Genomic DNA, 14,161 nt, shown 5'->3' on the forward strand with positions numbered 1-14,161 from the left:
GACATCATGATCACAGGCAGACTTTCCAAAGAAACAGGATTGCTTCTTTCTCTTCCTGCTGAGTCCTTTGAACAAGGAACTAGCAACTCCCTCCCTGTTCCTTGAATCAAAGGAATGGGCGACCCCTTACCAATGGCATTGCCACTAGGCTCTTCATAGCGCAGTGAGCGAATGTGCTGCAGGACAGTTGCTAAGTCATTGGAACGATTAAGCAGGAGTAAAGGGAGGCCTCGGTAGCTGTACATTGCAATGCCCACCTGGAGCAGGCAGAAAAGAAAAGAGAAAATAAATGTGATAAAAGCCGAATCTAAAGATGAAAGAGCATGCAGCCAAATTCCCCATCTTAGGAGCAGAGACAAACCAGGAGTGATATTCATTTACTTCTCAGCCTTCTAAAATAGGCAGGATTAGGAAACAAGAGTTGCTAGTAGCTTTGAAATGTATTTTAATGCAGACAGGCTATTGCAACAGAAACTGGAAAGTCCACCAAATCCCCAATCTACTTCAAGTTATACTATTACAATGAAGGTGGTGCTGTTTTGAGTTTCTCATGCTTACTACTTTCCCAGAACTCAAGTATCTTTTCTGTAATTGCTCAGTATTTTTCTCTCCGAATCCCAACATTTCACCACAGAACTAGATCCCACCCCGTCATATCCCTGCAGGGTCAAAATTTTGATTCACAGCTATTTGGATGGTCAAATAAAACACCACCACATGGAGGTTACGAAACATATCTTTATCAAATTTTACCTTTTGTCACCTTACTGACAAACTATAGCTTGCAATGATAGAATGAAAATCAACAAGGTTATAACTGGGTTCACTTCACCCAAGTAAACTAATTTCCAATGACTTTGTGCATGTGAATCAAACAAGACGGAAGAACTTCAAAATCTTGATGATGTAGGTTACCCGGGTAGTTTCAGGCCCCGGACGAAGAGTGGATATAATGTTGGAGAGTAAGCTTCGCACCACCTCTGCATTGTAGGCTTTGTCTCGAGTTGTATGTATAAGAAAAATGACATCACGCTGGGCATCTGGACAGACTGCAGAGGGGAATGTTTCAGAAAGAGTCAGAATAGCCTCAAATGGATTGGGGACATAAGCTAAAGGACTGATTTTCCCTTCCCCAGCCCACCCCAAATACAAATAAGAACTGAAGAGATTTAATTTCCTGCGAAGGTGCTTCTAATTCTCACCCGGAACATTTTTGAATCAAGTTTATTTTTAAACACTACACCATTTTAAAACATTTTTTCCAAATGGCTTGCCACATGAATCTGAAAGATCTAGCTAAATCTACTTAAACAATATTGAACCAAAGGAGTGTCATATGATCTCTCTTTAATAGGGTAAGGAAGAGACAAACCAGGATGTCCAAAGTGTAAGTTCTAAAATAGGATCATCATTGTTAAAAACAAACAACCCAGGATTCCCTCTCAAAAGTAGGACTTCACTCTTCTTCTCCCACCAAATATGGGAAGCCATTGCCATCAAGGTAATTGATCAACATCTTGCAACCATGAAGCTCTAGAGACCCAGCAGTGTCCGTGCCAAACTACAATGACACCAAAATGACAGCATGCTGTGATGACCTTCAACAAATGTTATTATTTACTTGCGGTTGAGCTTCTGACACAAGTGTGTAATTTATAGCGGCTGGTTGATCATACCTGCTTTGTTATTTGTCCTCTTGAATGGATATCCAGGTAAAGGCATCCCTCCATGAAAGAAAACCTCACCTGTCTGGCCAGTAATAGAAACCTCAGCACCAGAGATGCTCCCAAACAGCGGGCGAATCATAAAGGTGTATCGCTCCCCCAGATGCAACCCAGACACTTGATGGGATGTTTCTGATCCAGGCAATGTTCTTTGTACCTCTCCTCCCTCTGAAACAAAGGAGGAAAATGACAGAGGATTAGACAGATAATTTCACACAGATGTAATAATGCAGATAGTGAGTCTCATGATATACTGGCTTGTATGCTCATTAATTGGTCATAATACTGCTATATCACACTGCTGCTGTGGGAGCCTCTGTTCTCATGGTCTTTTGGAAGCTGGTAAAAATCTGGCTCTTCTGGATCTTTGGGGATTGACTGCAGAGTCATTGGAACCAGGGATTTTTGTGTGATTTATTAACATTCTTTATTTAATATTAATACATGCAAACTACCTAGAGTCTGAATGGATTGAGGAATTGAAAGAAAGTGTATAAATAAAGAAACCAAGTATTTTTTATTTTTTATTTTTTATTTTAATCCCATTTATATCCCACCCTTCTCCGAAGACTCAGGGCGGCTTACAATCTAAGCACAAATCAAATGTGCTTAGAGTATGAATAATTTTATTTGATATGTGCTTATATCTAAGCATGGGACAAGATCTTTTACCTCACAACAACAGTCCTTAAGGATAGATTAGGCTGATAAAGAGTGACATGTGTAAAGTCACCTGGCGAGCTTCCATTACTGTGTGAACTAAAACCTGAGTTTCCCCATTCGTAGGCCAATACATTGACTACTACCCCACAAAACATTGTGAAGGGAAATCAGAGCTCCTTGATGACTGAACTCCTGGAGGAAAAATGTGATGTACATCAAATACGGGACCAACCTCTTAGAGATTTCCATGTGAGAAGATAGCCAGAAGCCCCAGGAACTGGAGTCCAGGACAATGTTACAGAATCCTTTTGAGTATCTGTCACCTGGAAATTGGCCACCCGGCCCCCAGCTGCTGAAGAAATAAAGATAAATATGGGAGAAGTAGTTTGGTCCTTGACAGTGAAAGAAAAATCTAGAGAAGCTCTTCACAGGAAGTCACACTGACAACCACACATAGTAGATGTCACACTTGTGATCTATTGTAGAACTATGGTAGTTCCTATCATAGTTAGAACTGGTATGTACAAATGGGATACTATTTTCAACACAGGAAACATTTGTTATGAAGTTAAATGGGATAATTTCATTTGAAGGTAAATGGCCTAAATCACCCATAGTAGTTACTTTCAGAAAAAACCCTGAGATTTTTAGTTAATCCTTTCAGAAAAAACCCTGAGATTTTTAGTTAATCCTTGACTTACAAACATAATTGGGACCAGAATTTCCATAGCTAAGCAAGGCAATTATTAAGTGACTTGCACTTGATTTTATGATCTTTTTTGCCATAACTGTGAAACGAATCACTGCAGTTAAGTGAATCACATGGTTGTTAAACAAATCTGGCTTTTCCGATTTGAGTTTGTTTACTGGAAGCTGGCTGGGAAATGGTGATCACATGAATCAGGACATGGCAACCATCATAAATAAATGCTAGTTGCCAAGCACCCAAATTGTGATCACATGACTGTGGGGGATACTGCAATGGTTTACGTATGACAACTGATTATAACTCAGTTTTTTAGTGCCTTCTAACACTAATAGTTGCAAGTTGAGGACTACCTGTATTTATTGCTCTGCTTTTGCTGTTTCTTTGACCCTTTGAAGGGTCTTTTGTGCATGCACAATGTAGAAGCCATTTATTTAGAAGCAGACTGGCCTGTCTTGATGCTTGGGAGGCGGACTACATTTCTGCCAAAATAAAAGATCCCATCCTTTCCGATGCTGAAAGCAGAGCACTGAGGTGGAGGGCATGAGCTTTTTTCAAATCTGGTATCTACACACCAGAGATAGGTAGTATAGCACAATTATATACAAAACTAATGTTACTATCTGTTACACATTGGCTTGAATATTATGCTAAAAAAAGTGGAACTGTACATCAAAATTAAGTTAATATGATATAAAGGTAAAGGTAAAGGTTCCCCCGCACATGCGTGCTAGTCATTTCCAACTGTAGGGGCTGGTGCTCATCTCCGTTTCAAAGCCGAAGAGCCAGCGCTTGTCCGAGGACGTCTCCGTGGTCATGTGGCCGGCATGACTAGACGCCAAAGGCACACGGAACGCTGTTACCTTCCCACCGTAGTGGTCCCTATTTTTCTACTTGCATCTTTACGTGCTTTCTAACTGCTAGGTTGGCAGAAGCTGGGACGAGTAACAGGCACTCACTCTGTTACGCGGCACTTGGGATTTGACCCGCCAAACTGCCGACCTTCTGATCGACAAGCTCAGCGTCCTAACCCACTGAGCCACCACGTCCCTTTGTAATATGATATACAGAATAATATATACTGTTATAGGTGAACAAAGTATCCACAGCTGAAGCTCTGCTTCTTAAATTACCTTCTTATGTGTTCTACCAACAAGAGTGTGAGAGAAACCACCTAACAGCAACATTCCTGGAGTAGCAGTCGATTTGGGAGTTTTCCCTTTAAAAGCTTAGACTAATATCTAGACAAGGTTACACTATTATTTGTTCGTCACTTCATTTTAGGTGATACATCTTTAAAGAAAAATATATTTTTCTTTGTTTTTTTTAAAAAAGGACAGTATAAAAACTGTTCTTTAAAAACTGTTTTAAAAGGGAGATGCAACAGCCAATGGAATTAAATATCATGAAAGAAATGAGAGACCCAAGAATCCACTGATCTCTGGAAATACTGCAGAAGCATCTTGCCATTATATATTAGATAAAAATATAATTTCTTTAATCTGCATGAAAGAACAACAAAGCTCTAAAGCAGGGCTCTTAGCTTCAAGAAAACACAACAATGATTTCCCCCCAGAATTTGGAGGAATTGATAGATGAAAATGAACATATGCTGTGTTAAGCGATAAGTAAATTAAAACATTCCAGAGGCAGAACCTCAGAACTGATTTATCTTTGTGGTCTCTAATTCTTCTTACAAATCAAATTTACAGCCCATATATAAAAAGGAGCTACTCTAGCAACTTTTGTGCTGTAGACTTTTATTTCTGGACAGCAAGAGGGCGGGTTACCAGTGGTGGCAACAATGGCCACAGCTTCACTCTCCCGGTTGCCAATCAGACTCGTGATGCGGATATTGTAGCGCCCTCCTGGCTGCAGATCTTCAATGACATAGGTGCTGATACGGGCTGGCAACAGCTGACTCCTCTCGGGCCCACCTGTCCCATGTAAGAAAGCCAGTTAACTTCTTGGACAACGGGTGGCAAAGATAGAGGAGATATATATAGGAAAATATATATAGAGAAAGGTATATAGAGGAAGTGTTGATCACCTGCAGGCCGCCAGGTGAGTCGGTAGCCTGTGCTCCCTGGTGCTGGGTTCCATTCTAGTCGAATACGGGTTTCTGAGGATTCAGTCACACGCAGGTTTCCAATCGGTTGAATTGGGATTGCCGCTAAAAGGAAAAATATGAGGATTAACAGTGGAAAAGAAGCCAGGTAGTCTGATCTTTAACAAAGATAAAAAGATACTAAAGAACTAATCCTCTTAAGAAACATAGATGTACATCTTCAGTATGAGGTAAAAATAAACTTTTCTTCACTTTAAAATTGCTATCTATATCCTTCATGAATAATAACTGAAATATTGCCTTCTTAGTCAATAGCCTGAATAACCAACTTACGTGATGAGACCATGTATGGCAGCCTATCTTCATATATCTGGTCAGTATTTTCATTAAATAAATTATTTCTTTAGAAAATCTCTATGGGGTTCTTTGATTCTGAGGATATCTTTAAAGAAAATGCAACTTATCAATTAATGAGGGAGAATTCGGTTTTCTGAATCTGGAACCACATATTACGGTATTAAATATTAAATATTGGAAGCCAAACCATTGGTGTTAATTTTCCAATTTGGGCAAGTTTGGAATATACATATATAGCACCATTGGTTAAATGGATAGTATTAGGATCTAAACACACTAAAACTCTAGCATGCCTGGAAACAACTATGTCAATTGAAAAATTATGGAATATCTAATAAAAGAGATTTGAGCCTTTTCCCATGCTAATCTGACATTATGGAGAAACTGAACTTTAAAAATTGGGAAAAAGAGGGCGATATGAAAAAAAACTGAATGGAAGCCAAGATACTGACTTTGGAGCAATCCATAGATGAAAATGAATTTTTAACATATGCTGGGTTAAGAAATAAATAAATTAAAACATTCCAGAGGCAGAACCCCCTTTATTCATAGTTTGTGCCCTCAGAGAATTTCTCTAAGGATGACAAGTGCAGCAACAATATAATGCAGGGTGTCAAATACCATTAGGAAGTGCCACATAATTTCCCTCCAAATCTTAGCAAAGAAACCAAAGCATAATATGGCTAAAATTCCACCTACAACTTCAAAAAGCAGACTAGTAGTAATCTGACACATAAATATGGACGAATAAGTCTTACGTGTTGTGACAGTAATAGACACAGGATTCCCTTCACGATTCCCAATCAGTGCTGTGACTTTTACAGTGTAGCTGACTCCTCCTTCCAGGTTTTCTAAGTCAAAGGAATTGACGTTTCCCAAGACCAGTTTGCTGCTTTCAGGTCCCCCTTTAAAAGAAGAGAATGTGACCTTGCTAGTGAATGAAGAGGACCAAAGCCATGCAAGGTTATTATACACAAATAAGTATAAAGCTTGATCACAGCAACAGGAAGCCTTTCTTTTCTCTAATTCTACATTTCCTTTCGGCAGACAGCCTGAAAATCTCCAACTTTGGCCTCAAAATCATCTGTATTTTTGATTTATGACTGCTTTGTTTTTCTACTCCTAGAACTAAGATGCACAAATTAAGACTGCCCTGTAATAGGCATTCAGAATATGTGTGTGTGTGTGTGTGTGTGTGTGTGTGTGTGTGTGTATTCAGGTTGCTTTTAACATTCATAGGGTTTTTTTTTAAAAAAAAAACCTTAAATCTTCATTTTCTTAATAAAGCAACGATGTCAATTATTAACTTTTCAAGTCCAATTATTGCGAGGAAACCAGAAACAGAAGATCAATAAACTTCGGCAGCTTCCTTACCACTACGCTGGCTCCACACCACTCGATATGCTGTAGCCCCTGGAACACCAACCCAAGAGATGCGTACCACATTGCCCCTGGACTCAAGGACTCTGAGGCTGGTGACTGTTCCCACTGGATCAAAGCCTTCAAGGCAAAGAACAAAAAGGGATGATTGGTAATAGGATTCTCAAGGTGTAGCAAAAAGGGCAGAGAGGTATGCATTGTCTCATCCATCACCAGAACTGGTCTCACCTGTTGTAACTGTGGTGGTAGCTGAGGTTCCTTCTCTGCTGCCAACTAAGGCTGAAACCTCAATTAAATAGACAGTTCCAGGCCTCAGACCATCAATGGTATAGGAGTTTATATCAGCTGGTAGGACTCGAGAGATCTTTTGACCTGGAGGAGAAAAGGTGTGTTCAGGATGGAGGAAACAGATTACTCATACAAGGAAGAAAGCAGTGAATGCTCACATCTTAAAACCACCAGAGAGCACAAATCAGCCAATACATGCTTCCAAGCTAATAAACAATCTGGAACTCAATCACCCTTTTGCATTTCACCACATTTTGTACTCTCATTCTTTGATTAGAATTTGTACTCACAAAAATGAATATTCTTAAGAAAATGTGCACTAAAATCCCTTGATTAGCAGAACTTACAGCAACAGTTGTTTTACATATGCTGACATACAGTATGCTGCCTTGAGCTTCTGAAGAATAGGTGGAATATAACAAGTAAAATAAATAATATGTATACTTTACTAACCCATTACTTCCTTTATCTGAGTTTGTAGGAATAGAAAAACATGCATGTTGCAGAAATGAAAATTTCTGCAACATGCATGTTTCTGGAAAATTTACTGAAATGTTTGCCAAGAATAAACTTGCATTCCAAAAATTCAAAAGTTAAAACAAAACAAAACAAAACAAGTGCATTCTTGTTGTGGGTATCTGGTTACTCAAATCTGGCATCTAGGAAACCAGGATTTTCACATCTAACCAGCAGTCTATGCATGCTACAAAAACATTCTATGACAGGATAAAAGTAAATAATTATGTTTGCAATATAATGAAGTATTGTATTTCATTGTGCAAACACGAGTTCCATGTGCATAGAAGGAGAAACAAGGAAGGAAACACTGTTGTCTTAAAGAATGCAAAAAAAAAAAAAAACAGAATGGAAAGCAAAAGAATCAACAGATGGCCAGCAACAGGGTGATAGATAGTATATTACATAATACATTCCCTAATCTGAAAGGTGAAATCACAGCTAATATACTCCAGTCCCCAGAGTTTCCTGTTAGCTAATTAATTTTATTCCTGACAGATTCAATAATGAAAATCAGATTACAAGAAGATATAAAACACAGATGCCTAACTTTTAATTTCTTTTCTGCTATCATACACAACAGGAAATCAATATTAGAAAATTTTGTTCATGAGATTCAATGCTCTGTGATTGTTTTTATCAGTAGGTTAACTTTATTTTCAAACTGTCAACTGAAAGTGAAATATTGACTTTATCTGATACAAACATACCAACTAGGTGGACTACATCAAGACACAAAGTCATTTCTTCATTGGTTATTACAACAAAGACAAGAAGGCTTGGAAGGGATATAAACTACTATATTGTACTTCAGGGGTCTTCAAACCTGGCCCTTTTATGATTTGTGGACTTCAACTCCCAGAATTCCTCAGCCAGCATGGCTGGCTGAGGAATTCTGGGAGTTGAAGTCCACAAATCATAAAAGGGCCAGGTTTGAAGACCCCTGTTGTACTTCAATTGTACATGTACAATTAAAGACTTCAAGAGGCCTCTTTATAATAAAACGTATTCCACAGATTGCTAGACGACAACTAACCTCTGAGGATAAAATATCCAATTTAATTTTTCTATCTGAACTTTTGTTGCATTTTATAATCCCCCAATTTACTCAGAACTGACAGGGAGATGAAGCAAAACTTATCTACATATCATCTAAATTTCTTGGATGCAATTTCTCAGGTTGTGGAGAAGGAGGACGGCGAAAGGGACTGATGAAATCTTTCAGTTTTTAAATCTTCTAAGAAACAATGAGAAAATGTCAAAATATGCCACACACACTGCGCAAGAAACAGATTTTTTTGGCATCCAGGAAAGTAGAAAGCTGAAACTGAGCTAGCCTTCTCTAACAGCAGTGCAAGTTTCTCTTAGAAAGAAAGTTATTTTTTTTGTAATTATTCATCTTGCAAGTAAAATATATATTTAGTCTTATGTATATTAAGGCTGTGTAGTATTTGGAATCATTTGAAGCAGAAAAGATGCTTTGGAGCATATAGCACCTATTAGCAGCTCCTTAAACCAAAAATATCTTCATTGGGGTGGCCTACAGCTATGGAGAAAAGATGTGTGGTCCCAGGAAAAGATGCAGCTTTTTTGAGAAGCTGATGACATGTCCTATATAAGCATCCCTGCTCATTCTAGAACACACACATACACACAAACACACACAAGAAAAATAACTCCCAAATTCAATTTGACTTATTTTTGTGCATATATGATAGTATCTGTATATTCCTTGTCTATTTGTGAATAAGCCCATTTGCAGATAAGCTGCTTTCGGATCTTTAACCACCTGTACCCCCCATGGAAAATTGTGAAACTTAAAAAAAAATGAAAATTTTGAGGGTTGCACATTTTTCATGGTATTTTGATTAAAAATGTGAGTTGAGTTGGCTTATCTTCAAATGGGATTATACACAATAATAATGTAGACCGTATGTATGTGTGTTTATAAAATTTGTTATATAATTAAAATTTTCTCAAAGGGGAAAATCACTAATCCTGTTTTAACATGTTTCGCTTTGGGATAAAAATCCAGTCTGTGCTAATGAATGCTTGGAAATATTTTAATATTAAGAAGAGCCTTTTGCTTAGAACTGACAACTAACTGCCTAAATAGTTCTGACCTGCAAAGAGATTAGCTTGCTCAGAGACACAGGTAAGCTCTAGCATCTTATCAGATTACTAGTGTTTCCTGTTCTAAAATTATTTGGCTATGGCAAAGTTTTAAAAGCTTATTGGCTTTATCTCTTGAGTCCATTGATTTGCCTCAGTTGCAAATGATCTGTTTTGTTTTGTTTTTTTAACAGGAAGCCAAAAAACAAAAACAAAAACCCACAGAATATTTTTAATTCATAGGCAAGTGCCAAATTCTGCCCCAATGCAAAATCAATTTGAAGTGAATTTTCACTGAAGTCCTTAGAGAAGCTTAAGGTCAAATTAAAGACAACTCCCAGTGTCAGCACTGGGGGAAAACATCTATCTTTCAGAAGGATCCAGTAGGAAGGCTGTAAATTTCAGAACCAAGCTTGACTGGGTTTTATAGATATTTCAAGTTGCTTCAAAGTCACACGGTCTGCTTGCCACCAAATTGGTATTTATTAAAACAACTCTGTAGCATTAGAAGAGGCTTTCAGAGAAGGCCTTTCTCATCAAGACAGCCCTGTCTCATTTATGGAATGAAATGCAGATAAGGACATCTTCTATTTGTTACTTTTCAGTGTTTTATCCCAATTTCTTCCATATATTTTTTTCTTTCCAAGAAAAAGCCACTTAGGAGGAAAAGCTAAGCACACTATGATTTGGAAAAAAAGATGGTAAAAAGCCCTCCAATAAGAAGCATCCAAATATCTCAGGATCTGCATTTTGTTTTCTTCCATACATGTATTGCCTTGACATCATGCTGCCATCCACACTTCAATACTTAGATGGAATGAAATCCAAGTACGAACAATTTTGCAGTTAGAATGCCTTATTTTGTGACCTGTCAATACTCACCCTCTCTCAATTGCCATGTCACTTTATAGCCCGTGGCCCCAGGTACCCGATTCCAGGTAACACGCAACTGATTGGGCCCGGATGGAGCTGCCTCTAACTTGGTGATGCTGCCTACAGATGGAAGTTCTACAAGGTCAAGCATGTAGAAGACAGAATGATGAGTACAAACCATTCAAAAATAATGACAGTTACAATTATTTAGTATACATTATTTCACATATAGCATTTAGAGTTGTTCTTCTTGAAGACTTCCTCAAGAACCTGTGCAACCAACCTGTCAGAGAAGGAGGAATTCTTTACACTCTCTAGTGAGGAGCTGAGGCTGGAACATCCTACTTTACTTATAATCCTCAGCTGCTTTTATCTGCTTCTCCCATCCTGATCTTTCTGAAGAACCAGGATAGGAATAAATGCCAAAGACTAATATTTCACAATTTCGAGAATTTAACAAGAAGCTCAGAGATGCACAGTTGAAGCAACCTAAGTTTTAAAAGACATCAGAAGGAGCACAATCCTGTCTTGTTACTGCTGCATCAAATCTTACTAAGGTTTACTGCTAGGCCTTTACCAGCCATAATGACTGTGCTGTGCTGAAGAGGTTAAAAAAAAAGTTACAATACAGTTGTCAGGAGAAGGAGGTAGCATTGGCTTCAGAACAGAACGCACCAACTTGGAAAGTAAGGGTGGCAGGAATGCTTTCTTGGGTGCCCAACTGTGTTATTATTTGTACCAAGTACGTGACACCCTCCTTCAGATCTTGCAGTTCAAAGAAACTCTGGTCTCCAGGAATTCTTCTCGTTTCCTCCGATTGATCTGAAACAAGATGCAAAGGAAGCAAAATCAACCTGTGATAATACGCAAAACTTTAGTTAATGCCACAACCCCATATCTCTGTGTAAGTCGGACAAAAACATTATTTTTCAATACTGGGTTACACATTCATCTTCAGAGCTTTCATATCATTATTATTTTTAAAATTTTATTATTACCATATTTTTATTTTATTTGGGGGGTTTGGGTATTGTTTTAATTACAAGCCACCTAGAGTCATAAATATGAGAGGCAAAGTTATATATATCAAGTAAAATGTAAGTGTGTGTGTGTGTGTGTGTGTGTGTACATCTGTCAGAATCCATTTATATCATATTCATAAATGGAATGTTTCAAACATTATTCCATGGATTCAGCCATCTCCTGAAGAGAAGAGAATAAATGTGTATTGAACCGGCAATAGGCATTTCAAAGGAAAGGAGAAGCCTTTTGAACTGGGGAAACAAAAGGGGGGGCTAGCATCTGGCTTTTGTCACGGAAGACAGCAATAAACATGAAGGGTCCTAAGTTCCTTTTTCCCACGAGATGGATGATACGAGAGGAAGGATGGGGGACTGACCAAATGGGGATTAAGGGGGGTTAAACCGGGAACTCTTTATAAGGGTTTACTTCATGGAATAATATTAAGTCCTGCCTCGTTCCTACAACCAAGCATGTCATAGTAAAGATTCTTTTTGGGATAGATTTGACTCCAAGAATTTTGTCTTCCTAAGACGTGGTTTGGGGTGGGTCCTGACAGCATCTATGAGTTTGTATGTCCCTGAAGCACTTTCATTATTTCACACCCAAAGGTGCTTTTTCCAGGAGGCAACTGGACTTTCTTGTTTTTGTTTTAGTTTTTCCCCAGTTTTCTCCTGGAAAAAGCACCTTTGAGACAACCATGACCTGGATGACTGAAAATCTCCACAGACACTATTTCACGCTATTTTCACTTGGACATCCAGTTGATCCCTGTTTCTCTCCACCCTACTGTCCCTCAAACCTCGGGCCGTTTCCTCCCACATTCATAAATGTAAGGGTCGCAGTTAAAACGATGCTCAGCACTAAAGTGAATTGCTCTTTTATGTGAAAATGACTGCAGACATACATTCATACCCCGGAGTTCTGTTACAGTACTAGGAAGTGGAGAGATACATTGCATTTGTTTATTGGATAAATGTAAAAATTGTGAGAATTACTAAGTATCGAGGTTTTCAGAAATTGTGCTTTTTTATATAACGGGAAACCAAGAACCAACAGTGGCTTGTTATTGCAAAGCCCAAAACAAAGAAACTAAATCATACTGTGGCTAAGTGCAAACCTGACCACTGAGCTACTATAAATTAAATAAAGGATATACAGTTATATCCAAGCTAAATATAACTACTGCTGGACTGAAAGCACAAATAATTAATGGTAGCGCTTAAAACAGTAAGCACTGTTTTCACAGATCCAGAGATCATGGTCAGTGGCCACTAATGCCATTTCCGCCATTCCTTACTGGATGAAAGCTATACCCCAGAGGTCTTCAAACTTGGCCCTTTTATGACTTGTGGACTTCAACTCCCAGAATTCCTCAGCCAGGCACGCTGGCTGAGGAATTCTGGGAGTTGAAGTCCACAAGTCATAAAAGGGCCAAGTTTGAAGACCCCTGCTATACCCAGTAATCACTCATCTAACCTTTGACTTCATCCCCCCCCGCCTTTCCTCTTAGACTTAGACCTTTAAAGAACTCCAATTAACTCTGCTGTTTCCTCTCATTTTGCTTCTTCTCCAAGTGACTCCCTGTTTCAAATTCCTTTTATCAACTGCTTTTCTTCTTGGGGCCAGTTACTCTGTTCAGTTCAGCCTGTCTCACAGAGTTAACAACCTGCCTCCAGAAGCTGTGGATTCTTCAACACTGGAAGTTTTTAAGAAGAGACTGGACAGCCATTTGCCTGAAATGGTATAGGGTTTCCTGCCTGAGCAGGGGGTTGGGCTAGATGACCTCCAAGGTCCCTTCCAACTACTACTACTACTACTACTACTACTACTATTATTATTATTTGCTGTTTTGGGGAAAATAGGAGAAGGGAGCATTTATGTATGCATCCTCAAGTGATACAGAATAAAGCAGGATATGAAAGAGGGAGGGAGAGAGGAAGAAACCAGCATGGCTGCATAAAGAACTCTCTGACAAATTGAAAGATAAAAAGGGCAAGTATAGAAAGTGGAAAGAAGGGCACATAACTAAGTCAGAATATCAGCAAATAGCCCGAGCCTGCAAAGAGGAAGTGAGGAAAGCTAAGGCTCAAAATGAACTAAGGCTTGCGACCAAAGTCAACAATAACAAAAAAAGCTTCTTTCAACATGTAAAAAACAAGAAAAAAGTGAAGGAAATGATTGGTCCATTAGTGGGTGAAAGTGGCATGAAGGTGACAAGCAACAGGGAGAAAGCAGAACTATTTAACTCATTTTTTGCATCTGTCTTTACACAAAGGGAAAAAACAGACCAACCTATCAAAAATAGTGCCATAAAAAACAGAATAGAAACACAAGTTAAGATAGGCAAGAAAATGGCAAGGGAGCACCTATCTACCCTAAATGAGTTCAAATCACCAGGACCAGATGGATTACACCCCAAGGTTTTGAAGGAACTGGCGGATGCGATCTCAG

General features: G+C 38.7%; 1 protein-coding gene across 1 annotated transcript in view; it reads right to left on the reverse strand.

The window, feature by feature from the left end:
• Window positions 1-14,161, reverse strand: part of COL7A1 (collagen type VII alpha 1 chain) — a gene marked incomplete at its 5' end in the record, with an annotated part of 134,524 nt that overhangs the window by 92,691 nt on the left and 27,672 nt on the right. The window contains 11 exons of the mRNA XM_083353344.1: window positions 131-257; window positions 916-1,049; window positions 1,746-1,892; window positions 2,620-2,739; window positions 4,884-5,030; window positions 5,144-5,266; window positions 6,277-6,423; window positions 6,893-7,018; window positions 7,127-7,270; window positions 10,697-10,822; window positions 11,363-11,509. Coding sequence (XP_083209470.1) covers window positions 131-257; window positions 916-1,049; window positions 1,746-1,892; window positions 2,620-2,739; window positions 4,884-5,030; window positions 5,144-5,266; window positions 6,277-6,423; window positions 6,893-7,018; window positions 7,127-7,270; window positions 10,697-10,822; window positions 11,363-11,509 — 1,488 coding nt within the window. The remainder of the gene's footprint in view (window positions 1-130; window positions 258-915; window positions 1,050-1,745; window positions 1,893-2,619; window positions 2,740-4,883; window positions 5,031-5,143; window positions 5,267-6,276; window positions 6,424-6,892; window positions 7,019-7,126; window positions 7,271-10,696; window positions 10,823-11,362; window positions 11,510-14,161) is intronic.

Source organism: Vipera ursinii (assembly GCF_947247035.1).
Source record: "Vipera ursinii genome assembly, chromosome: 2".
Taxonomy (NCBI): domain Eukaryota; kingdom Metazoa; phylum Chordata; class Lepidosauria; order Squamata; family Viperidae; genus Vipera; species Vipera ursinii.